At 30.3% G+C, this 24687-nt stretch overlaps 2 protein-coding genes across 4 annotated transcripts in view; one reads left to right on the plus strand and one right to left on the minus strand.

Moving 5' to 3' along the window:
• The window catches only part of LOC129913872 (dual oxidase maturation factor 1), a 53623-nt gene extending 32062 nt beyond the window's left edge, over nucleotides 1-21561 (plus strand). Inside the window, exons 3-8 of the mRNA XM_055992820.1 lie at nucleotides 2187-2368; nucleotides 5837-5894; nucleotides 6114-6248; nucleotides 20007-20438; nucleotides 20508-20970; nucleotides 21033-21561. Of these exons, the coding sequence (XP_055848795.1) occupies nucleotides 2201-2368; nucleotides 5837-5894; nucleotides 6114-6248; nucleotides 20007-20438; nucleotides 20508-20970; nucleotides 21033-21075 (1299 nt within the window). The 5' untranslated portion in view covers nucleotides 2187-2200 and the 3' untranslated portion in view covers nucleotides 21076-21561. The remainder of the gene's footprint in view (nucleotides 1-2186; nucleotides 2369-5836; nucleotides 5895-6113; nucleotides 6249-20006; nucleotides 20439-20507; nucleotides 20971-21032) is intronic.
• Nucleotides 21562-23662: 2101 nt separating this feature from the next.
• Nucleotides 23663-24687, minus strand: part of LOC129913920 (dual oxidase) — a 49826-nt gene continuing 48801 nt past the window's right edge. For all 3 annotated transcript variants that reach the window (XM_055992900.1, XM_055992898.1, XM_055992899.1), the window contains exons 12-14: nucleotides 24064-24678; nucleotides 23878-24006; nucleotides 23663-23808 (exon numbers count right to left, since the gene is read on the minus strand). In XM_055992900.1, the coding sequence (XP_055848875.1) occupies nucleotides 23680-23808; nucleotides 23878-24006; nucleotides 24064-24678 (873 nt within the window). In that variant the 3' untranslated portion in view covers nucleotides 23663-23679. The remainder of the gene's footprint in view (nucleotides 23809-23877; nucleotides 24007-24063; nucleotides 24679-24687) is intronic.

The following is a 24687-nucleotide window of genomic DNA, read 5'->3' on the forward strand; positions in this document are numbered from 1 at the left end:
ATGATTTTCAAAAAAAATTTTTTTTATTGAAATATAGACCTTAGCTTAAAACTAACATTTAAATTTTTTAAACAAAATCGTTGGAGCCATTTTCGAGATATTTCAATTTTACTTATATCGGTATATGACAAGTACCGTTATTTTTGGTCCAAAAAAATTAATTCCAAAAACCCCTCTGGAGAGTCGCTAAATAACGCTACATACCAAGTTTGACATTAACCGGTCCATCCGTTTAGGCTGTAGCTCCTTATACAGACAGACAGACAGACTGACAGACAGACAGACAGACAGACAGACGGACTTCCGGGACCCACTTTTTTGGCATTGTCTACCATCGTAATGTCATGGAAAAATTCTATCTCAACTTTTTTTTTTGTACGAATGCATAACTTGATATATAGTACCTATATCGCAAGTAAAAATATATAAACAGGGGCAAAAGTTGTAGGTAAACAATGGAAGCGCCTGCACCGCGGCGGCACATAGGAAAATGTGCTAAAAACAAAAGTACAAAAATTTTGCTATGGTTTCCGAGTGAAGTAATAGTTTTGACCATGAAGTTAATTGATGGTTGTATATTAAACTCGCAGTCTGGATTTTGGGTAGAGTGTTGCTATTACAAGAAAGGAGCGTTACTAGTTCTAATGGAATTTTCTTAGTTTTTGAACTCTTAGCCACTAACTATGCACTCGTACTGACTACTGACTGGTGGCATATTATTTTGGTGTTCGAAAAATGTTGTGGTTAGTTAAGTGACTTGGATTGAATATTGATTGGAAATTTTTTTTTTTTTTTGTTTAAATTGCAAATTTGGGGAATGACTGTGTAACATGGGACACACCTGGGTGTGGGTTCATTTAATTTGACAGGCAAGACAAATTGGAATGATTTTTTTTTCTGATATTTTTGGTAGAAAAGTTAAATCTACAGACAATTTTGAGGTAGGTTATGGTAAAGTGACTGCCTAAAGCAATTTTTTTTTTTTTTGATGTTGTGTTAATTAAAACCTTGCAGTCTAATTGGACAATGTAAACAATTATTTTGTTAAGTCCTTGTGAGAAAAAAAGATTTTAAGATTATGTCCAATTATAAATGGAAAAGGTTAGGCTAGATACCCCAATGATTACACAACAAAATTAGAAGAAAAAAAAACCAATAAAAGGTGTCTATTGTTTACAATATCAATTAAAAAAAGGTTACGGGTAGGTTCTCTCACTGATTTTTATTTGTATTTTTCACAAATATTTGGCGGGTAGAAGTTCAGTGCAAGTTTTATTTTTGCATATAATATACATTTTTTTTTCCTCCTTAATTCAGTTAAAGAGCCTTTTTTTAATTTTTGATTTCGAGAATGAATTATATAATTTCAATCTAAGCTATTATATAATTTTGCATTATTTTGTTTTAATTCCTTTAATTCTTTGCCGCCGGGTACAAAGGGGTCACAAGTCACAAAATTGCACTTTTCTTGTTTCGATGAAATAAGAATAGCCTCTTTTTTCTTTTTTATTTGGTATCAAAAACATAAATTTGGAACAACTCTTTCGTAAAAAAAAATAAGAGGATCAATGCTCAAAAATTCATCGATTAGCTTAACTTCGCATTTTCTTGCAAACTTGCAAACATTTATGACTTAAACCCTTTTGTAGCCAGTGGCAAATAATTAAGTCTATGATTGTGCATACTTTGAACATTTTAGCATTTAAATAGCTTTGTGTAACAATAATTCTTAAAAGAGGACGTGTGAAAAACATTTCTTGAAACCCCTGACTAAAAAAAACACTTAACACCTGATAAAAACTAGATTTGATTAAGAATGTCTTACAAATTCATATAACCTGATTTTATTCAAATTATCCTGTTGGTTTGAAGAATTTGAATTTTGTGAAAGTTCTAATTTATTCAAATTAATTTATTTAATCCCTTGTGACGAAGGAATTTTAAATTAGAACTTTAAGGTCTATAAAAAATGCTACCACAAGATTAAACACCTACACCTATTCAAAAAATATAAATAAAAATAAAAACTTTGTGATTACTTTCTGCGATATGTCAAGGTTGGTTTTAGACAATTAGCATAAGCCACAAAAATAGTGACGAGGATTGAACCCTACATTTTTTTTTTTCTATTTTTATGTATTTATCTTTTTTTGGTTAAATTAATTTAATTTTTTTTTTATTTTCAGAGCTCAACAATCCTATGATGAAGGGTTGGTTCGACGCATTTCGAGACGACGGTGGACCCACCTTATATTCATTTTCAAATCGGACGCCGGTCACTGGAGATGTATCAATTGTAGCTGTATCAGTCTTATTTGCAACATTTTACGTTGCCTTCTTAGTTATATTTCCAGGTGTAAGAAAACAGGTAAGCTTAACACACAGCAAAAGGCACCACAACCAACCAATCTTGACAGCAAAATTTTTAACCCAAAATAAATTTAACATACGCGGATATTGATCTTGTATAACTTTGGTGCTGGCTGGTGCGATCTATATAAGCCACAACTTTGGCACATGCTAGTTTCTCTTGTATAGCTTTTGGCCACAATTTCAAAGCAAATTTGCAAATCTAACTGACTGATAACTCGACAAAAGTTGAAAACCAAAAAAAAAAAAAAAAAAATAGAAGAAAATTTAACATAATTGGCCAGGTGATTTAAAAGTTGGTTGGTTTTTCAAGACTTTAACATACAAAACGATCTCGATGTTAAATCCCCGTTTCTAGGATCTTGAATGAAATCATTGATTTAAATTTCCATATAATGTATGTGACTTGACACGAGCTCCAGGAGACAGAATTAAATATAATCCTAATCAGTTCGACATTCGGACAAGGCAATACGTAAATCACTTTTGGATATACACAAAAAGAAAAACAATCTTTTTTGGGTAAAGTTGCAGTCCCAAAAGGCTTTGAAGTGGCAGTTTCATTAAGTAGACACTCAAGACTTGGGGATTTGAAATAAATCCACCACGATGTCTGTCTGTCTATCTTTCACCATTATTATTCATTCATTCATTCAATGAGCTTAGATTTACATATATACAAAATTCAATCAGGTGGGAGGTTTTTTTTTTTAAATAAATTCTCCCCCTCGATCTGCCACCCCTTTATTTGATATTCAAGTTAAATCCTTGTTCTCACTGGCTTTATGGGCTTGTGTTTTTGTTTGAAATGCAAATCTCGAATTGAAATCATAATCAAAACCGAGTTGTTACAAATTTGGTGCATGTTATCCGTTGAAAGTGAATTTATTTTTTTGAACTGGTCAAACTGTTGCGGCATGCAATTATTGGCCAATATATATGGAAATTCGTTACCAACTTAAATTTTATATAGAGTTTTTTGTTGGGTTTTCTGACAAAACAAATGTGACAGGCAGTTTGTTTGTTCATACTATGTTTCCTGTTTTGGGTGTTCCGTAAAGATTTTTTTGTTTATAATGTTGCAAGTGCGAATTTGTGAATGTGATAATTTGTAATCTTAAAGGTGAATAAAATGTTTGAAATTTTCTGCTCCTTTTAAGTTTATATAGAAGGCTGTAAATTGGCAGCCAGCCAAGAATAAAAATTAAATATCGTGCTTTCCAAAGTTCAGCATTTCCTGAAATAATATGTTAAGTGCACTTCACTTAATAAGTGAAAGGTTAGCAAAAACATTATTTTTTTTTTGTTGCAAATAAAAGTACGTCCATGGCACTACAGAGTGAATTGAATGAATTAGAGAATATCCTTAACTGGCATAGCGTAGTATAAAAATAAAGCTTGCAACTTAAGTAAAAGCTAAGCTATCAAATAAAATTTTGAAAAAATTAGCTCAAAGTTTTTTTAGGTGAAAACTTCTTTAGTATCGTAGTGATTTGAAACAAGATGAAACGAAAAAGCGACACGAAAATTCAATTGATTATAACTTTTTTGTATGGATGAAATTTATATTGTAAATAGATAATAGAATAAACTATAACTGTACAAAATTTTAATTAATTTCATTTTCAAAATTCTGAGATAACGGTGAAAAGATGTTCTTTTTCTAAACACGTCATATCTTTTGATCTAGAGCACATATAATTTTTATTTAACTTTAATCCGTATGCTGATAATATTACCTTTCATTTGATATTTCGCACATAACGGTACGTGCTCTAAAATTCTCAGTTTGAAATTTTGACATGGTTGGCTTTAAAAAATTCTTACTTTTTTTTTGTAAACAATGTTTACTAAACATGGTAGAAATATGATTGAAGCGTCATATAAAAGGTGAAATAATAAGCTTTCAGATGATATACAATTTGATATAAAATGTATAGGTTGTCGTTTAAAAAAATATAGGTATTTAATGGTGTTAGAAGAAAAAAAGATTGATTTTGTTTGTTTTTTGGTGAAAAGTGATTGGTTTAAAAAATTCTAGCTCTTTTTGTAAATGTTGTATAGACATGGTCGATATAAATATTTTGAGCGGAAACAATAAGCTTTCAGAAGATAGAAATTTATTATAGATTGTCAAATAAAAAAATATGGATTTAAATTCTATGGAATAAAAAAAATATAGATTTTTTCGATTTTTTTCTGGACGATTTTTTGGCAGGACAAAAATAAAAAAATACGATTTTTCAAAAAAGTATTCACAATATTCGAATTCCTCGCAAAATTCTACATCGATTTCATATATGATTCTCCATAAAATATTGAGACCGAAAAAAGTTCTAGCGACAGGAAAAAGTATAAACCAAATTCGCACGCCTATCACGTCACAAAAAAGAGGTATGCCTACAGAGGGTTAAGTAAAAAAAAAAAAAACGATTTATTAAATTGATTTAATGCTAAAACTATAGTTTTTTGTTTATGGACTTGTCTGGTTCTTGCACCGTTTTTCATAAAAATTAAAAAAGACTTCACCGTAGTTTTTGGTAGTTTTTAGACATTTCCTTTCGAAAATCAAAACTTTCTCAATAGAACTATCTTTTATATGTTGACTTTTATAAATAATATTCCATGAAAATTTAAAACCTTTTTCCATTTTGCTTTCCAAAATTACCTCAAGTGTCAAAATCATATCACTTAATTAGCAAAATGAAGTTCAACATTGTATACCTAAAATTTGAAAAAAAAAAAAAAACAAACAAAACAAATCCCTTCAGACATATTTCACCGTTCAATGTCACACTTCATTGTTTCATTTTTATTACTTTACCTCTGCCCCAGCCCATAACAGTTTAACCTCAATTAAGATTTTAATCATGCGAAAAAATTGACTTGCACAGCCTTGCTACTGTTGCTGCTTTATCATCACCTCTGAGATCAAATTGAAAGCCTAAAAAAAGCCATACATTAAACAAATTAATTTAAAAGAAAAAAAAAAGAAAAAAAAGAGAAAAAAATATACACCAGAAATGGCATTGCCTACATTTTTAGTGTACGCACGCGCACTTCACCTCACACAGAAATTTGTTAATTTTTAACGCAACTGGTTAACACCGGCTATCATTTTGTGACTTGGAAAATCGATGAGGGTTGATTAGGGTTATATTGAAAAATCAAATTCTCATTAAAAAATCTTCAGTCTGTCTATAAAACTCATGAAGTCAAATCAATTTTTCTTCATTCAATCGCATTTGTCAAACTGCAGTCCCCCAGGCAATCATTAGTAGCCTAAGGAGCTTCTATCCACATCGTTTTATAGTGCGGTACGCGACTCCATCAATGATCCCACTTTAATCGAAATTAATTGCATTTTAAACTTAACTTGTCTAAAAAATATCTATATCTTTGCGAGTATCTCTCTCTCTCTGTTTTGTATATCTTAATTTTATGTTTTTTTTATTTTTCTTTGCAGAAATTCACAACATTTTCGACCGTGACATTAAGTTTATTTGTCGGACTAGTCATATTAAGTAAGTACAGTTTGTTTTTTTTTTTTTTTTTTTTTTTTTTTATTTTATGAATTGATAGATTTTATGGCGCTTAAAGAGCTTAATTGGATTGTCATTACATATATAAGTTTTCTGATGTTTTTTACTTTTATGAATAAATTTTGCGGGGGGACAACAAATGATTTAATTTTGTATTTTGTTTTAATTGATTGTATTTTAATTTATTTTATTTATTTGCAGTAACAAGACTCGGTTCAGCATGGCATGTAGCGAATACAACAATCATCGCACCATATAAGGCGTTTTCACGTGAAAAATTGCCAGCACGAATCGGGACGCATATAGGATTAATGCATGTTAATGTCACATTGGCAGGTATGTTTAGTATTTTTTTGTTGAAATAAATACTTAAAAAAAAATGACAGATAAATACTGCTTACACAGAATCGAACAATAAACTCTAAAAAAAAAACTCATAGGATATAACTTAATAAATGGCTGCTGTAATGAACTCTATCAGCAATTTTTACGGTGACATTAGAGTTTTTTTTACAAAAAGTGTTTCAAATGAAAAAGATAACTCGAAGTGTAAACCACATACAACAAATTTTCATCAGTAATTGTTCACTATGCCCTTTTAGTAAAGTTTTTTTTTTTTCATATTGCTTCCTCGTATTTATTATACAAACAATCAATAAATTTCGTCCAAATGAAGTTAAAAATAATATTTCGTACAAAATTATAATTTCCTGATACATTTTCCAACTGAAAACTAAAACAAAGTTCTGACCTCAGCTCTTTCGTTTCAATTTTATTTTTTTTATTTAATTTTTTTGTCTGTTTTTTTTTTTTTTAAGTAAATTTCTCTCATTCAAAACCAAATAGAACTTCGTTAAAAAAAATAGTATGCACAATTTTTTTTTCACTACATCAATTGCCCTACTTAGTAAATAGTATAAAGTCATAAATCTAGACAAACCCTTTTAAAAGTCATAAAATACAAAGTTGTGAAGCTCTGCTACTGCAAACAGACCAAAAAAACCACATTATTGTAGCAGATCTATCTATATATGGAAATCTACAACTCATTGTTCTCATTCAAAAGACACAACATTGTTGCCAAAATAAGAAAAATCTCTGAAGACAAACATTACCTAAACAAAATAAAAAAAAACCATTGTCTGTTTTTTTTCTTTTAATTTTTGTTTTTTGTTGCCATCACTTTTTGCCACTGCTTCATTAACTTTGTTTTTACAAGATCAAATTTTGTGGTAATGTATATCTTCTCTATATCTCTTTGTGTATACAGGGTGTCCCAAAAGGAGTGGATCAAACGAAATATGCTGGTAGGTCTACTTTAGGGCTCTCAGAATTTGGTAACTTGTTCATCCCAAATCCTTACGGTTTACGATTTAGTGCAGTTTTTGTGAAATTTCGAAAAATCCCGACTTTGAAACAGTATTTTGCTTCCTCCGCTCATAATTGATCTTTGTTTTTTACAATTCTTTCACTAAAACATTGCCTAATAATAAGAAATAATTAATTAATCAAAATATTTTTTATTTCATACGCCATTTTGCTGCAAATTAATTAACAGTTCCATGTTTTACAAAAACTCAATTTCTTTCTTTTATTTCAGAGCAACACCCTGAAAAAATTTTGTATGGTGTGGTACTGGTTTATTATTGTAAAAAACTTGCCGTGTTATTGCAGTTTTCAAAAAAGTATAAAAATTTCCAAAGTTAAAATTAGAACGAAAGATATTTTAATTTGAATGCAAAAAAACAGACGTTTTCAGAGCAAAATAACAAACAAAAATCGAGGCTTTTGTTCAAAAAGATATAAACAAACAACAGTCGATAAAATGTGTTTATTTTTCTTTGTTATTTTTCTCTGAAAAGCCCTGTTTTGTTGCTTTTAAATTGTAATATCTTCAGTTCTAACTTCAACTTTGGAAACTTTTATACATTTTTGAAAACTGCAATAACACGGCAAGTTTTCAAAATAATAAACCAGTGCCACACCATACAAATTTTATTCAGACTGTTGCTCTGAAATAAAAGAAGGAAATTGAGTTTTTATAAAACATGGGACTGTTAATTAATTTGCAGCAAAATGGCGTATGAAATAAAAAATATTTTGATTAATTAATTATTTCTTATTATTAGTCAATGTTTTAGTGAAAGAATTGTAAAAAACAAAGATCAATTATGAGCGGAGGAAGCAAAATACTGTTGCAAAGTCGGGATTTTTCGAAATTTCACAAAAACTGCATTAAATCGAAAACCGTAAGGATTTGGGATGAAGAAGTTACCAAATTCTGAGAGCCCTAAAGTTGGTCTATCAGCATATTTCGTTTGATCCATTACTTTTGGGACACCCTGTATACAAATATTGAGACCTCAAAAAAAAATAAAAAAACAATTGCAGATCATACAGATGGATAAAACCAAAAACCAACCCACACTGTCACGTCAATCAAAAATGCACGACGACAATAAACTTCGATTGCCATTTATAGCTGAGAGAGACTCACCTTGCTTTAGATGACACCCAGGTGTCAAAGATTATAACTTGTATAGCTCCCTCCATTAACCAAAGTTTTTTTTTTTTTTGTTAGTAAAAAAAGTATATAAACATTTAGATAGACCTAAACAAGCAAACAATAGCAATTAGTAAAATTAACATCATGAAGACAACAAAATTCGTATAAAGATAAAGAGAAATCTTCAAGATGAGTAGCGAAAAAATGTCATTCCCCTCTGACAAGGTCGTTGCTATATTATAGTCGTCGTGAGTTAAAGCGGCAGAGTTCCGAACAACGACACGCTTTTGAGGTGTTGCACGATTATGTGTGGCAAAAGAAACAGCCAAAATGTCAAAAGCATAACCAAAATTCACCTCGCTACTCACGAAAATGTGTGAAATGTTAAAATACAAAAAAAAAAAAAAACTGTAATATAATATAAAAGGTATACCTATGTTATGCAGCTATTAAAAGACGGCCAAACAGCAATTTTAATGAGTCGCAAATCAGACATTTTATTTAAATATAAGATCAAAATTTATTGATATTATACCTACCGCGAGATGGGGACACACCGCATCATCATGATCATCATCATTTTTTGGGGCCTGTTTTTTCGGTTAAATAAAAAAAATTGTATTTATGAATATGATTGTGTCAAAGAAACACACAACTGGTTATGTATATCCATTGATTTGTAAGGGCCAACAAGTTTTGTGTTAAGAGGGCCAACAACCAATTTGTCTACTAAATTTTATTTTTCACAGATGTTTTAGTTTTTGTGAACAAAGAGTTGTTATTGTTTGCCGGAAATAAGTGGAAACTATACAGAAGTTAGACAACAAAATGAGACTTTAAAAATATATATGTAAACCATTTGATGAGATCTTGTTTCACGGTCTGCATATTCAATTCAGAAGAAGTTGAATTTATTTGAGAAATAAGGGTAACAAAAGTTTTTGGTTACTCACCAATGCATTTTTTAATTTTCGTTCAGTTTGACAGAATCATTTTTGTATTTTGTTAAGAAAAAGGTTTTTTTTTTTTTTTTTTAAATTTCGTCATAATGTCGCAATCTTTAATAAAAATCTTACTTTTGAAAAGATTTTTTTTTTAAAGAAAGCTATAATAAGAGCAAAACCATGTACGTAAAAAAAAATAGTGGGAGGTTGCTGTGCAGAAATTGAAATTTTAATGTATTTTTTCGATACACACAAAAATAGTCAAGATGGCAAAGGCAAAGATTTAAATTGAGAATCCTTTGCCATCGCACGATTAAAACGAAGTTCATAGACTTCTATGAGGAAACCCTACAAAATACTCCCAGTTAAAAATAAAACATTCAATTTTTAACGACCTAATTTGCCAAATTGCATTCACAAATGAAAATTATTAAAGCCGTTTTTGAGAAAAGTTAGTTTTGGCCTTGGGGATGCTACAATTAATGGAAGCGCTCCTCAACCAATACTGATTTCGGGGATTATTAAAAAAAAAAATTATAAAATACGGTGGTAAGTTTATTTCGCCAGCTCGATAAAACTGGTCGAGCTACAATTGTTGAAGGGTTGGGATCAAAATTCTGCCGGGGTCAAAATAATTTTTTTTTTACAAAATTCTGTTTTACATTCTGCTTCCAAATTCTACTTTTCAAAATTCTGTTTTTCAAAAGTCTGCTTAGAATTAAGAATATTCTATTTTACAAATTTCTTCAACAAATTAAAAAAGTTTTGAAAAATGTCAAAAAGCACACGCTTTTTAATATTTTCCAATGCCTTTTTGAATTTTTTGCAGAGTTCTGTAAAATCATCTTCAGACAAAATTTGAAGCTTATTTGAAAATTTAGGTACTTACTTTGTAAATTTTTTTTTATATCAATTTTTTGTTTGAAAAATCAATAAACTTAAAAATATTTAAAAAAAAATGTTTAATATTTTTTAAAAAATATTTAAATATTTATTAATTTATCAAATACATTATGAATGTTCAAGAAATTTAAACAGACATTGAATATTTTGTATCATACAATATCGTTTCTAATTAGTTTTCAACGGTATATTGAGTTGTAGAGTTGTAAGAAAGTCAATCAATCAATGCATTTAAAAAAATATTTGCGACAGTCAAACAACAAAAAGTTATTAAAATAATTTTAATCCGCTCCCTTTTTTTAAATTTATTTTAGAGTTAATTCAATTACTTTTAAATTCTTTAGCAAAAAAAAAAAAAACACTTAAAAAAATGGACTAGCTATATTTTCAACTTTAAAGACTCAATAATGTAAGAAAATCCCGAATAAAATCTCATAAAGCAATTTGTATTTTTACCCTTTTGAAAAGCTTTTCCTTGTTTTAACACATTACAAATGTTAATCATTAAAAACGAATTTATCCATCAAACAGAAAATGCCTTCAAAAGACTTTGGTATAAGCAAGCTAGCTCCAAAGCCCCATGGCTAATAGCGTCTACACTTCAATAATTTCAAATATTCACTGAGTAGCTTAATAGGTTCTTTAATTGGTCATTGACCAAACTGCAAAATCCATCTCCATTTGACTGACATATATTTAAATAAAAAAATAAATTAGTTGGTTACACGCTCTGTTGAATTTTTGTTTATAACCACAATCCCATAAAACAAGACCACAACTATGCCACCATCACAAAATTGTTAAAAAAAAATACATTCACTCTATAAGAGCTTGTGCTCCTTCTCTATATATCTCTCTGTTTCCCTTGTAAAGTTGATTAATTGTCTTGAAATTAAAATCGAATTTTCCGCATTACTCTCCGGTTTGACCAGAGACGCATTTTATAGTCCAACATTGTATGGAATTGAGGAGCAGCGTTTTGAGCAACGACGTTGGACAGCTTTGGGGCGCATGAATTATCATCATTCCTGACCTCGTCAACTATTCACATTCTCAATCACTAGAGTTTCTTGTCTAGACTCTCTGCTCTGATGATTACTTCAGGGAGACTTCGACTTCACTTCACCACCTGATAGTTTTTTTTTCTCAAATTTTTTAAAAATGGTATTTTGTGATTTTTTTGATTATACCAAAGCTGAAGCTGAGTTTTTTTTTAGAGGCGTAGATCAGACACACTCAGACCTCTAACCAGACAAATAGTCTTAATGAACGTCGTCTGAAGCACCAAACGCACCGCATTTTTAAAATAAAAAATTACAAAATCACCAGTTATTCGTCATTTGAAATGCGGCCTGAGGATGTGTTTCCAGTATAAAAATGAATGACAACAATCTGGGTGCGATATTAATGAAATAATGAAGAAGATTAACCTGACTGAGCTGACTGTCAAATTAATGTGCTACATGGCAAGATGAAACGAAACAAAAAAAAAAAAAAATAAACAAACTTTAAAAATATTTTAGAAATTTTGTAATCCAACTGGTTTGGTGAAAATTAAATAAAAAACAAGAAACAGCTGTTAAACAGGGTGCTTCGATGACTTTTTGAAAAAAAAGCTTCCAAAGAATTACCTAAAAATAAAAACCCATTGCCTTGTAGTTTTATTCGGTTAACTCGTAATTTTACCGAAATTATTCAGTCAAATATTGTCTGGGCAAAAGAATTAGTGATTTTTTTGGGCTGCACATGAAATTATTTATATCCGTAGTTTTGCTTAAGAAAGTTGCAATATTTTATTTATAAAAAATTGCGATTTTACAAAAAAAGTTGAATCCGTGATTTTTCCTGGGCATCTCAAGACTTTACTGAAACAACCGTAAAATCCATGATTTTACTTAGAAATGTGATTTTTTTTTTTTTTTGGCAACCCAAGATTTTACCAAACCGTTAAAAACCATGATTTTACTAAGGAAAGTTGCGGTTTTACAAAAAACTTCAAATCCGTGTTTCTTTTTGGACGGTCGAAGATTTTACTGAAACAACCGTAACAATTCGTGATTTTATTTAGGAAAGTTTCGATTTAAAAAAAAAACGTTCAATACGTGATTTTTTGGGCATCCCAAGATTTTACTGAGCCAACCGTTAAAATAACTTAGAAAGTTGTGATTTTTCTTGCACTACACAAGATTTTCCTGTACAAATCCGTGATATTCTTGATCTGCCCAAGATTTTATTGAACATCCACAAAAATCCGTGATCTTACTTAGAAAAATTATTTTTTTTAGGAAAGCTTTGATAAAAACGACGTCGTATTTCGTGATTTCACCGAACAATCTCGTAATTTAATAGCAGAAATCCGTGATTTTGGCGAAACATCTCGAGATTTTACTGGGAAAACGCTAATTTTTACCAACGCAATCCATTATTCACCGAAAAAAATCGTGATTTTATTTTATACGAGAAGAAAGAGAAGCTAGTTATTTGATATGGACATTCCGTGATTTTATTTTGGAAACCTGTGATTTGTCATAGAAAAATCTTGATTTCATCTGAAAAAAAACCGTGATTTTCTTTGGGAATCACATTTTACTCCTTTAAGAACCCGTGAATTTTATGGAAAATCTGTGTAACTATTCAGACAGCAGCTAACATTTTTCGGACAGATCCGCGGTTTTTGACGTAATATTTTGTGAATGTAAAAAAATCAATACTTTTACCGTGTTAACCCGTGATTTTATCGGAAAATCCCATAACTTTACGAAAAGAACACAAAATTTTAAATTCAACAAAATCAAAGAAGAGTATTAAAATCAAAAGAAAGACGGCAAATTCCTTCTTCCGTCATTCTTAGACCTGAGTCGAAAAATTGACTTTGAAACATCTGACAACTTTAATCAGAACTGTTGAATTTTTTTTTTTTTTTTTTTTTTTTTTGAAAAACTGCGTTATAAGATTTTTAAGACTTTGCATCCAAAAAATTCCAACCAAGTCACCTCGAGCACAAATTCCTTCATACTCAATCACATACAATCACTCCACACACAATATTCACTGACTGCTCTCAGTGTCTTCAATTAGTCTTGACGGATTCTTCTTAAATTTCCTCTGACATTTGATGGATCTCTCTGCGTGTACTTGGAATTCTGAAGCACTTTGTGATTGATTGCAAATACTTGTTGTCTATCGAACACACATTCTGGCATTTTACTGCAAGATTGATGTCTTTTTGTGTGCCTTGCGAGTTTTTTTTTTTTCAAACTTAAAGACTAACTATAGACAATATCCATTTGCATTGCATCAAAGTCGCTACTGCTTCCCTACAAATATGGTAACTGATATTTTTTCTTACGAGTTACTCACTACACACAGGCAACACGCAATTTCACTCCACACCTTTTACGGTTGAAAAGAGGTACGACGCAAGCGACGTAGTATCTACCAAGTCGTATTTCTAATGACGGCGCCAAATGACAACACAGCTTTAAAAACCTATCGCGTTATATGACCACTAGCTGAGCAATAGCAAGTCCAGTCTAGTCAGGATGAAAATAAAAACAAACATTCACTTTCAAAAGCATCCGGGTACCGGCCGGCCGGAGCCTGACAACTCGAACTCATAATAGAAATATCATAATATTTTCATAAGCAAAAAATATTTTCAGTCTTCGTCGCAGTCTTGAGAGTCTAGACCGTCCTCTATAATCTCCTTGAATACCTATCGCTAACTACCAATTACCGACCGCATTTTTATTTCCTAGAAACAAATTGCTGCAGCTGCCGTGTAACTTAGAGCCTGAAATGAAGAGAAGGTGCTTTTTGAGCACATTGGGATCAGATGTCGAATAAAGTTGGCAAAAATTTCGTCCATTTTGATTAACTTTAGCAAAACTTTTAAACTGAATTTTGGACAGTTGTTTTTTCGCAAAAAGATATCCATTCATCTGGAAACTCAGAGACTTCTTAGGGCTTAGGGAATCTTGCATTTGTCCAGCTCAAAAATATTAAAAATACGTTTTACTCTCGAGAACGATTTTATCAATTTTTTACAAAAAATGCATAAATATTACAAAAAGACTTTTAAACTTTCATATCAACTTTTTGCCAAATTTTCCAAAGAATCTACCCCATTGTGATGCGCATACACGTTATAAGAGTTCAAAGATGGATGCAATAGATTATGATTATGACGGCAAATAGCGCAAAGTGCGCGCATGCGTGCGCACGTACTAAATTTTAATTTATTCCATTTTGTCGGTAGATGGTAGATCTCTGTCAAAGATATTGAGATCATAATGTGAGTTTGATCCGGAAAATTACACCTATAAAAGAGTTCGTCAAGCGCGCACAAGTGCAATTGATTGTTTGCGCGAATTATTTATTGTGTGCGCAGTCACTTGAGTTTGAACAAAATAACTTAGGTATAAATGTGAGTGACAGGTGAATTATAGTTTTTTTTTTTTTTTTTTGAAGAATTCCAACTTTGTGTATCAGATAAAATAATTTTTCAGTTGTCCCGGCAAAGTCTTGATACCCATTGGAATGTACTGTTGAGATAGACATAGATAGGTACCTTAGGATCGTCAAGCTTTTTGTAAAAAAAATTACTGGAAATCATTTCGATGGATTTAATTAACAATTAGTTACTTTTAATTCCACCGATGATTGTGAGAGAAGTTAAGTTTAAAAAAAAATGAAGCTTTGAAGTGAGGATGTTGTGACAGATGAATGGAACTCTTATGTCACAATCGCTATAAGACTAAAAACTTTAACTGTCTTTTTGATTTACTTGACGTGACGGGTTGTTTAAGGTATGTCGCTCATTTTGTATGTGAAAAGGAGTTCAAAATTAAGTAAGAGGCTTCAAAGTGTTGTAGGTATTTCTTCACTTTATGATGTGCTTTTTTGTATCGGCCCTGAAAAAACCTTCTTATACAATAATATTTTTTATTTTATGGGGAAGAAAATGTTTGTTAGTGAAATACTTCATAAACTAATTTTGGAAGAAGGGTTTTTTTTTTTGGAAAGAGGGTATAAACTCTGTAAAAAGTCACAAGAAGCCAATGATTTTTTACGAACTTTTTTTTGAAGAGGACCAAAAATAAAATGAACATTTCAGTAAAAATGAAACAATAATAATTTCGTTAAAATTGTTTACATTTCTCTTGCTCAAAACATCCAAAATATTTTTGTAGATTCCATAAACACTTGACTCTTATTCTTATGTTATATTATTACTATATTTCAATCGGAAAAATTTTTAAAAGTGATAAATGGTAATAATTATGTACATTAGGGTGGGTGAAAAAAATTGAAATTTTTTTTTTTTTTATTTGGTACTCCGAAAAATCGATTGCTAGACACCTCTAGAATATACACACCAAATATGAGCTCTTTATATTAACGGGAAGATCCTCCGCTTTGCAATTTTCCATTTTTACATCAAGCTTCTACTAAAAAAAAATAATTTTTTTATTAATTGACTTTTTACCAAATTTCTTTTCATATTCTTGTAGGAAATTGAACGCTCTACAAAAAGGCCTTAAACACTTTTTTCGTTTATCTAACCGTTGAATAGATATTTGAGGTCCAAAAATCGAGAAAATCTTTAAAAATTCGTTTTTTGTTCTTAATTTTGTAACAAATTGAAAAATTATAATAATCAAACGCGCAAGACATATTCTTGTTGGAAATTGATTGTTCCACAAAAATGGTCTTATTAACTTTTTTCATTAATCTAACCATTCTAAAGATATTCGAGGTCAAAGTTAAAAGAAATTATAAAAACATTTTATATTTTTAAAAATGTTCCAGTTCACTGAAAATTCATTATTTTCAATTTAGCAAGATATATTCTTGTAGGGGCTTAAACGTTCTACAAAAAACTCCTTGGCATCAAATTGATTGCTTTAACCGTTTAGAAGATATTCGTATCCAAACCAATGCAGAATCTTATTCAAATTATTCAAATTCATTTAAAACTCTCCTACACAAAACTTCAATCACCAGAGTGCATCTACTTTACCTCACACGCATGGTTAACCAGCGTACTGGGTGAATAATTGTCAAGAAGTATAACAACTTGAACAAACAAAATGTCGACTATCTAACCTTGCCAACTGCTGAAGGCCAACAGTACATAAATTAAAGCAAAACAGAAATTTGTCGACGGGCCTCCATGGTGTATGAGTAACCAATTTAAGATTTGTTTCATTTAAAGCAAACAAAAAAAAAAAAAAAAACTAAACCGAATCAAATCAGTAGTTGCACTTTACGCAAAGCGCAGAACGCACCACACTCGTTAAGTTCACAACACATGTTCATGTTTTAAATGAAAAAAAAAAAAAATGACGTAAATATAAATCTACACTTAAAAAACAAAACAAAAACCAAAAGGAATGATGTGTGGCTGTTGTAAAGCAGTGCGTAAATGCATGTTGTAGGAAATAATTGGCCCGGTCACTGAATATAGTGGATTTGTGGAGACATAAAAAAAATTACAACTTTGCGCGCTCTGTCAGACATGCAGACTTTGTTGCCAAAAGAATTTCAAACTTAACGATTCTATTAGAAAAGGAGTGGCTTGCCAGTAGCCAGCTAGAGCGAGAAATATCACCCGCCGCTGTTTGGGTGATAATTAACAATTAATGACAATCTTTGTGTTTTTGCGTAATGTTGACTTTTTTTGTTAACAAATTTGTCGAACCAAACTGTTAATTAAATTAAATTATATTTAATCGATTTGGAATGGTTTGAATGCGCGGTTGAAGTTGGGGGAGTTTTATGTGTTCTTTACCGAAAGGCGAGCACCTGGGCCGACTTATACAACATGAAATTGAGAAATATTTCCATACATGTGAGTGTGAGTGGGTGCGACTAAATGAGCCAAATAATTAGTTAGGCATGTTTTTTTTAAAGACTTTTTGTAGCTAATGGCGGTAGTAGCTTGTGGCGGGAAGTCTTAAGTGCTAGTAATAAATTTTTGTATACCATGTTCTTTACGTGATTCAGTATTATGACAAATATATTTGGCCGTGGGAAATTCAAATGGCAATTATTTTCTTGGATATCATTTTTTTTTTTTACTTTATAGAAAATTATTTTCGAGTGGAAAATTGGAAGCAAAAAGGTTTTGTCATACTATTTTTTCTCAAATTGATATCGAGTTGAAAAGAAAAAAAAAAATACTTAGATTGAAAAATATCGGCAATTAGACTTCAAAAACACTTTTAAATTGCATATCTTGATAAAGTTTTAAAAGAAAAAAAAATACTTAGATTGAAAAATATCGGCAATTAGACTTCAAAAACACTTTTAAATTGCATATCTTGATAAAGTTTTAAAGGACTTTTCTTTTGATGTGTCAGTCAATAGTTTTGAAAAGAGTTTAGTTTTTTGCAAAACGGGAACAAATTTGTGACGTCGGCAAAGAGAAAGGCGCAGTTTTGAAGAGGTGTTGAAATTGAAACTCCCTATTGACAACTAAACAAACTTTAAGCAAATGTCCTCCAAAATGATATCAAATATAAAATCCTGCAAATCATCGAGTGGTACCTATTTGATTTGTCTTTTTTTTTGGTAGCAGTGAATGTGAATTGTATGACAAAAAAACCAAACATAGAAATGACTCTTTTGATGCTTAAAAATGATTTTTCAGTACTTTCCAGTAATCAAATCATTATGCGTTTTTTCATGTAGCCTTAATTTTTTTTTTCTGGTTTGAGTAAGTGTGAATTATATAAAAAAAAATCAAAATAAATAACAGAAAATTCAGTATAAGAAGCTTTGCTATTTGTTAACAAATTAAAAAATTATTTGCTAATTAAATATGATATGACTTTTTTTTTGGTAGCAGTGAATGTGAATTGTATATGACAAAAAAAAACATAGAAATGACACCTTTGGCGCTTAAAAATGACTTTTCAGTACTTTCCAGTAATCAAATCATTGTGAGTTATTTCACGTAGCCTTACAACGTATAAGACAAAAAGAAAAAAAAATCATGTGTGCAATTCACACGTGGTAGAAGTGAAACCTTAAAAAATCATTTTTCTTGTAAAAAAAAAATAGAAAAAATCTACCTATTTTTATTCTATAACCTTCAAATCCATGTTTTTATATGACAACCTATATAAATTTCATATCATCTGAAAGCTTATTGTCTAAGCTCAAAATATATAATCGATCAGGTCTATGAGACATCTACAAAAAGAGCTAGAATTTTTTGAACTCGATCAATTTCCATCAAAAAAAGCGAAAAAAACACGTATTTTTGTCTTCTCACGCTATTAAATGCATTTTTTCCCTAACAACCTATAAAAAGCTTATTGTCCAAGCTCAAAGTATATATATCGATCAGGTCTATGAGACATCTACAAAAAGAGCTAGAATTTTTTGAACTCGATCAATTTCCATCAAGAAAAGCGAAAAAACACGTATTTTTATCTTCTCGCGCTATTAAATTCATTTTCTTCCCTAACAACTTATAACAACCTACACCATCTGAAAGCTTATTGTCTAAGCTCAAAATATATATATCGATCAGGTCTATGAGACATCTACAAAAAGAGCTAGAATTTTTTGAACTCGATCAATTTCCATCAAGAAAAGCGAAAAAACACGTATTTTTATCTTCTCGCGCTATTAAATCCATTTTCTTCCCTAACAACTTATAACAACCTACACCATCTGAAAGCTTATTGTCTAAGCTCAAAATATATATATCGATCAAGTCTATGAGACATCTACAAAAAGAGCTAGAATTTTTTAAACTCGATGAAATTTCATCAAAAAAGGCAAAAAAAAACGTTTATTTTTATGTTCTCATGCTATTAATTCAATTTTTTTGTTTGACAACCTATAAAAAATTTTATACCATGTGAAAGCTTATTGTTTCACCTTGTATAATGATGTATAAATCTTATTTCAAAGATGTCTATAAGAGAAGTTAGAATTTTTTAAAGCCAACCATGTCGAATTTCCAGAGTGAGATTACGGTACTTCCTACACTGGTAGCTGGTCATCGCCAACAGTTCTCCACAGGTGTTTTGAGGTATGTTTCAATTTTTTCAAGATTGTGTAACTTGTAGAGCACGTACCGTTATTTGTGATATATCAAATAAAAGGTCATGTTATCAGCATGCGTATTAAAGTTAAACCAAATTTGTATGTGCACTACATCAAAAGATATAACGTGTGTTGGAAAAGAAAATCTTTTTACCGTTATCTCGAATTTTGAATATGAAATTAATTGAAATTTTGTACAATTATAATTTATTTAATTACCTATCTACAGTACAAATTTCATTCATCTATCTATTAAAACAAAAAAGTTATAACAAGTTGAAGTCGTGTCGCGTTTTCGTTTCATCTTGTTTCAAATCACTACGATACTAAAGAAGTTTTCACTTCAAAAATATTTAAAAAAAAGAACATTAAAGTCAGTACAAGAAGCAACAGCTTTGATATTTGTTAACAAATTTGTCAGACCAAATCATCGAGTGGTATTTTCTAATTAAATTTGATTTAATTTTTTTTTGGTAGCAGTGAATGTGAATTGTATAAACAAAGAACATATAAATGACACCTTTGGCTCTTAAAAATGACTTTTCAGTACTTTTCAGCTGCATTTCTATTGTAGTAATTTTTCTAGAGTCTTTTAATGATCGTTATTTTGTTTAATAAATTTATTTCGCAAATTCAATCGATTCTATATAAGTTTTATTTCAATATTTATACTTTCAGCCATTCCAGTTGGCAACTGGACTCCACCCGACATTGATTACAATGAACGTTTCACCTGGGAAGGTGCCACCGACATGAGCACCAATTATCGTGATGCTCTACAACGAGGCTTGCCATATCCAATTTTGACAGTTGCTGAATACTTCAGTTTAGGCCGAGAGGGTTTCTCTTGGGGCGGACAATACCGTGCCGCTGGATACTTTGCCAGCATTCTCCTCTGGACCTCATTAGCTTCATGGTTACTGATGAATTTGCTGCTAATTGCTGTTCCTCGATATGGAGCCTATATGAAGGCATTGACGGGACTATTACTAGTCATCACCAATATTGGTTACTATTGTCTATTGCCAGATAGACCATTGACAATCTACCTTGAAGGTGGTAAACTTGAATTCCATCTAGGGTGGTGTTATTGGCTGTTGTTAGTTGCAGGTAATGGTAGCGTTTGAAGAACATTTTTTGAACACACGTCTTCAAGAGTGTCCTTTTTTTGTTTTGCAGGTATTCTCTGCTTTGTAGCTGGGGTGCTCATCTCTATTATTGATCTAGTGTGGCCACACACTTTTTCGACAGTCTTAGAAGTCTATTATGGCACGCCTTATGACAGGCATGTGATTCTGGAGGAGTCGAGTGATGTTCGTTTTAGAAAACGCATCAGCAATAGAGGTCTTGAAGATCCTCCAGGTTTGGGATCTCGAATTTTGAGAAGACTTTCGTCGAAAGCACGAGACTCAACGACGGGTTTTTCAAATACCGCTGGAGTTTCGAGTGGAGTTGAAAATAAGGGCTTCCAAGGTGATGTACCGAAGAGTCCTTGGCGATATCCTTTTAGAAGGGCGCAGCAGCTACCACCGCATCCTATGAGTATGCAACGTACCATGTCACAAGACTCTGGGTCGAGTATAGCCTCGGCAGCAGTACAGATCTCACCAATGCACAAACAGGCTTTATCAAGAATGTTACCGTAAGTATTTAATCATCACAAAAAATGTCCTTTTTTAATAAAATTTGTTTTTTCTCTTATAGTAAAATCCCACATGAACGACCAAGAGACATTGATCACTGGTGATAAAAAGTATCAAAATTAATTTGTAATATACATCAATTTTTTTTTTTTGACAAAAATAATGAAAAACTGTTTGGATTTTAATCTCCAAATAAATTAGTATGACCAGCGAGATATTTTCAAACAGTTTTTCAAATTTTGATTTTAAGACAAAATAAAAAACAAAATCACATACCTGACAAACAAATTATACGAAAAGAAAGAAGAAAATTTAATTTTAAGTAAATTATTTTATTATTTTTAACAAATTGGACTAAAAACTTGACAAAAAATTAAAGAAGAAAAAAAAAAAACAAAAACTCAACGAAACTCTCCATACTAGAATTAGACAAACAAAAAATTATTACTTATATATATTATTTGTGTGTAAACTAAGTGATGATGTTGTGATAATGCTTACAATTTAAATAAATAAAAAAAAATTAATATTTAGTTTTAAGTAAAAACAAAACAAAAAAGTATTTAAGCTTGACGAAAAAAAAAAAATAACGATTCATAATTTATTATTTTACGACGAACAAAATTTAAACGAAAACAAAAAAATTCAAAAACCTAATTATTTATTTCATTTTATTTTGTGTAAAACTCGTGTATTAAAAATGAGTATTTTTTCAATTAGTTTTTAATTTAAGAATAACAAAAATATGTCAAAAATATATAAAAAAAAAAAATCAGAAATGTGAAGAAGCTATTATTAGAAATGTGTAAAATTAGGAATAAAATTAACAAATTTATAATTTAGATTTAAAAATATGAGTCGTTGTGTAAGTGATAAAAATAATAATATTATATAATTATTGTATTGCAAATGTAAAAAGATGTTAAGAAATTTTGTAAGGAAATGTAAAACTTGTGAATGTGAATGATTTTGAAATCAATGAAAAAAGAATAATAAAAGAAAAAAAAGTAAGAGAAAAAATTGTTTATATTTGCGTATAAATATCTAATAACCGGACGTCCAAGAAACTTTAGAGAGGCCTTTCTTTTGATGTATCACTCAATGGATTTGGAGAAATTTTTTGAAAATGCATTATTTTTAGGCAAGGGGTTAACCTTGATTTTTTCTCGAAAATCTTAAAAAAATAAATTTGTGATTTTTTTACATAAATGGATAGGCCTTTTCATTGTGAGCTTATATCTGTAAAGCAAAACTTGTTTCGTGACCTTGATCCGAAAATGTCTGCTTTTGAATGTAAAAAATATTAGGTATTTCGATTGCAAATAATTCAGCAACCAGACGTCCAAGAAAATTTTGGTTTTCAGTTATGAATAGAGCTTCAAGAGACCTTTCTTTTGATGTATCACTCGATGGATTCGGAGAACTTTTTTGAAATTGCATTATTTTTAGGCAAGGGGTTAACCTTGATTTTTGCTCGAAAATCTTAAAAAATTAAATTTGTGATTTTTTTACATAAATGGATAGGCCTTTTCATTGTGAGCTCATATCTGTAAAGCAAAACTTGTTTTGAGACCTTGATCCGAAAATATCTTCTTTCGAATGTAGGAAACAAAAAATTTCTATTGAAAAAAATAATTCACCAGACATTTCGTTAGAATTGAATGTCGGTAAACAAATATAAATGCGCCTGAATATATGCAATACAAAATTGTACAATATTCATATTGCTTCTTTGAGTCGATAAGATAGTTCAGAAAACAAACTCCTGAGATTATGCAAAAGGAATATTTTAGTTTTCAAATGTTTGGTTGAAAACTAATACTGTTCAAAAAAATAAAATTATGCATATTTTCGTTGACATGAAAAAATTTTAATTAGATGAGGTAAATTGTAGAAGATGATCAGATTTTCTGTAGCAAATGTGAATATCCAACTCAAATTTCAGGTAATACACTTTTTATTGTATTACATTCGATATTTTATGCCACCTACCTTAACAAAACTCTTTTTGAAACATGTTTCCAATATTTATTTGAGTATTCGGTTGTACCAGTAAAACTGATGTTTGATGAGAAAATGGGTTTTAATAATTTTTGAATGCCAAAATCGAAGTGTTTCTGGTTCAATTTCCTGTTTTGAGCTTTGAAATAAAAATTTTAAATACAAAAAAAAACTAAAATATAACAAAATAAATGTTTTATTTCGATTTTTCTTTAATGACTTAAAAATATTTTATTTATTTTGAATTTATATAAATCTTAAAAATTAGTACTAATTTTATTATTGTTTTTTATACAAAGAAATAAATAAATTTTGTTTGTGTGTTTATTGTTTTTTTTTTTTTTAATTAATAATTTTGTCTTTATTCACAATATAATTTTTGTTTTTGCTAACCAATTTGCATGTATAAATAATGTAAAAATATTTTTTTTATATTTACAAAATAATTTTAATGATGTATTTTTAATTAACTAATAAAGTAAAAAAAATGAGAAATATGAAGTTTATTTTATTTAGATTTTTTTTTTTTTTAATTTATAGGTATTTTACGATCAAATGCACTAGAATTAATATTTTTTTTTTTGTATACCATTTTAAACTCTCTCTTAAAGAATGAGAAACAGCCTGAATGTTCTAAGAACGAGCTTGTAAATGGATATCTTTCTAAATAAGAAGCAGTATTTTTTACTAAGAAATGTGTTAATTTTTTAGCCAAAATTTTCAAAGTGATGTATGAAATATGGAAGTTTTCGTGTTTTATTGACTTCATCGCAGGCAGACATTACGCTCTTGGTTAGAGGCCTTGGTCCACATGAAAAGACTCCTATTTTTGAAACCTTAAACAAATAAATGAATACAATATTAATATCGAGGGAAATCTAGAAAAATAAGCAAATTAAACTTACATAAGAGTGCTTCTTCTGAACAAACTTAAGGAAACTTGACATATCCGGTCTGCCAAAGTGATTCACTGCCTTCAAGCCAGTGAATATTGACTTCTTTGATAGACGTTGGAAGTGATTCTCACAAATGTACTAAAAAAAAACATTTTTATATTCAAAATTTCGAAACTTCTTGTTAAAAATACCTACCAACATAGTTGTCCTCAAATCAAACTTATGGAAGAATTGTGTAATAAATATATGAATCTCTAAAACATTAGTAACATCTTTCTTCTCAACATCCCTCAACACATCAATAAACCACTCAAAATGTTTATGCGATGGACAAATCCATAAGAAATAAACTTTCTTACAAGCTACTCCCGAATATCGATTAGTGCTCGTACCAAATACCAAATCATTCAAAATCGATGCATACGGAGTTACGCCAATACCACCGCCCACCATAACAGCCACTTCGAATTTATACCAATCTTGGTTGCCTCCACCAAATGGTCCTTCGATCCGGATTTTTGGTTGATCTTCAGCATTATAGTTGCATGGATCGAAATAATTTCGAAGCTTCCAGGTCCATGGTCCCTGAGCTTTGATGTGACAGCTAAGGAAGTTCTCATGGGGAGCCGAAGTCAGTGTGAAGCTGTGCATTTCATTGGGTCTGAAGGAAGTACACGATAAACGAACCCATTGACCAGAGAGATATTTTAGATTTGGTGGACGATAGAATTTGATTTTAATAACATCCGATGGCAGGAGATCGGTTTCAATGACATCCAAGGCCATGTACTTGGTTCGAAGTGAAACAATCTGGAAAAA

Source organism: Episyrphus balteatus, chromosome 3 (genome assembly GCF_945859705.1).
Source record: "Episyrphus balteatus chromosome 3, idEpiBalt1.1, whole genome shotgun sequence".
NCBI classification, from domain to species: domain Eukaryota; kingdom Metazoa; phylum Arthropoda; class Insecta; order Diptera; family Syrphidae; genus Episyrphus; species Episyrphus balteatus.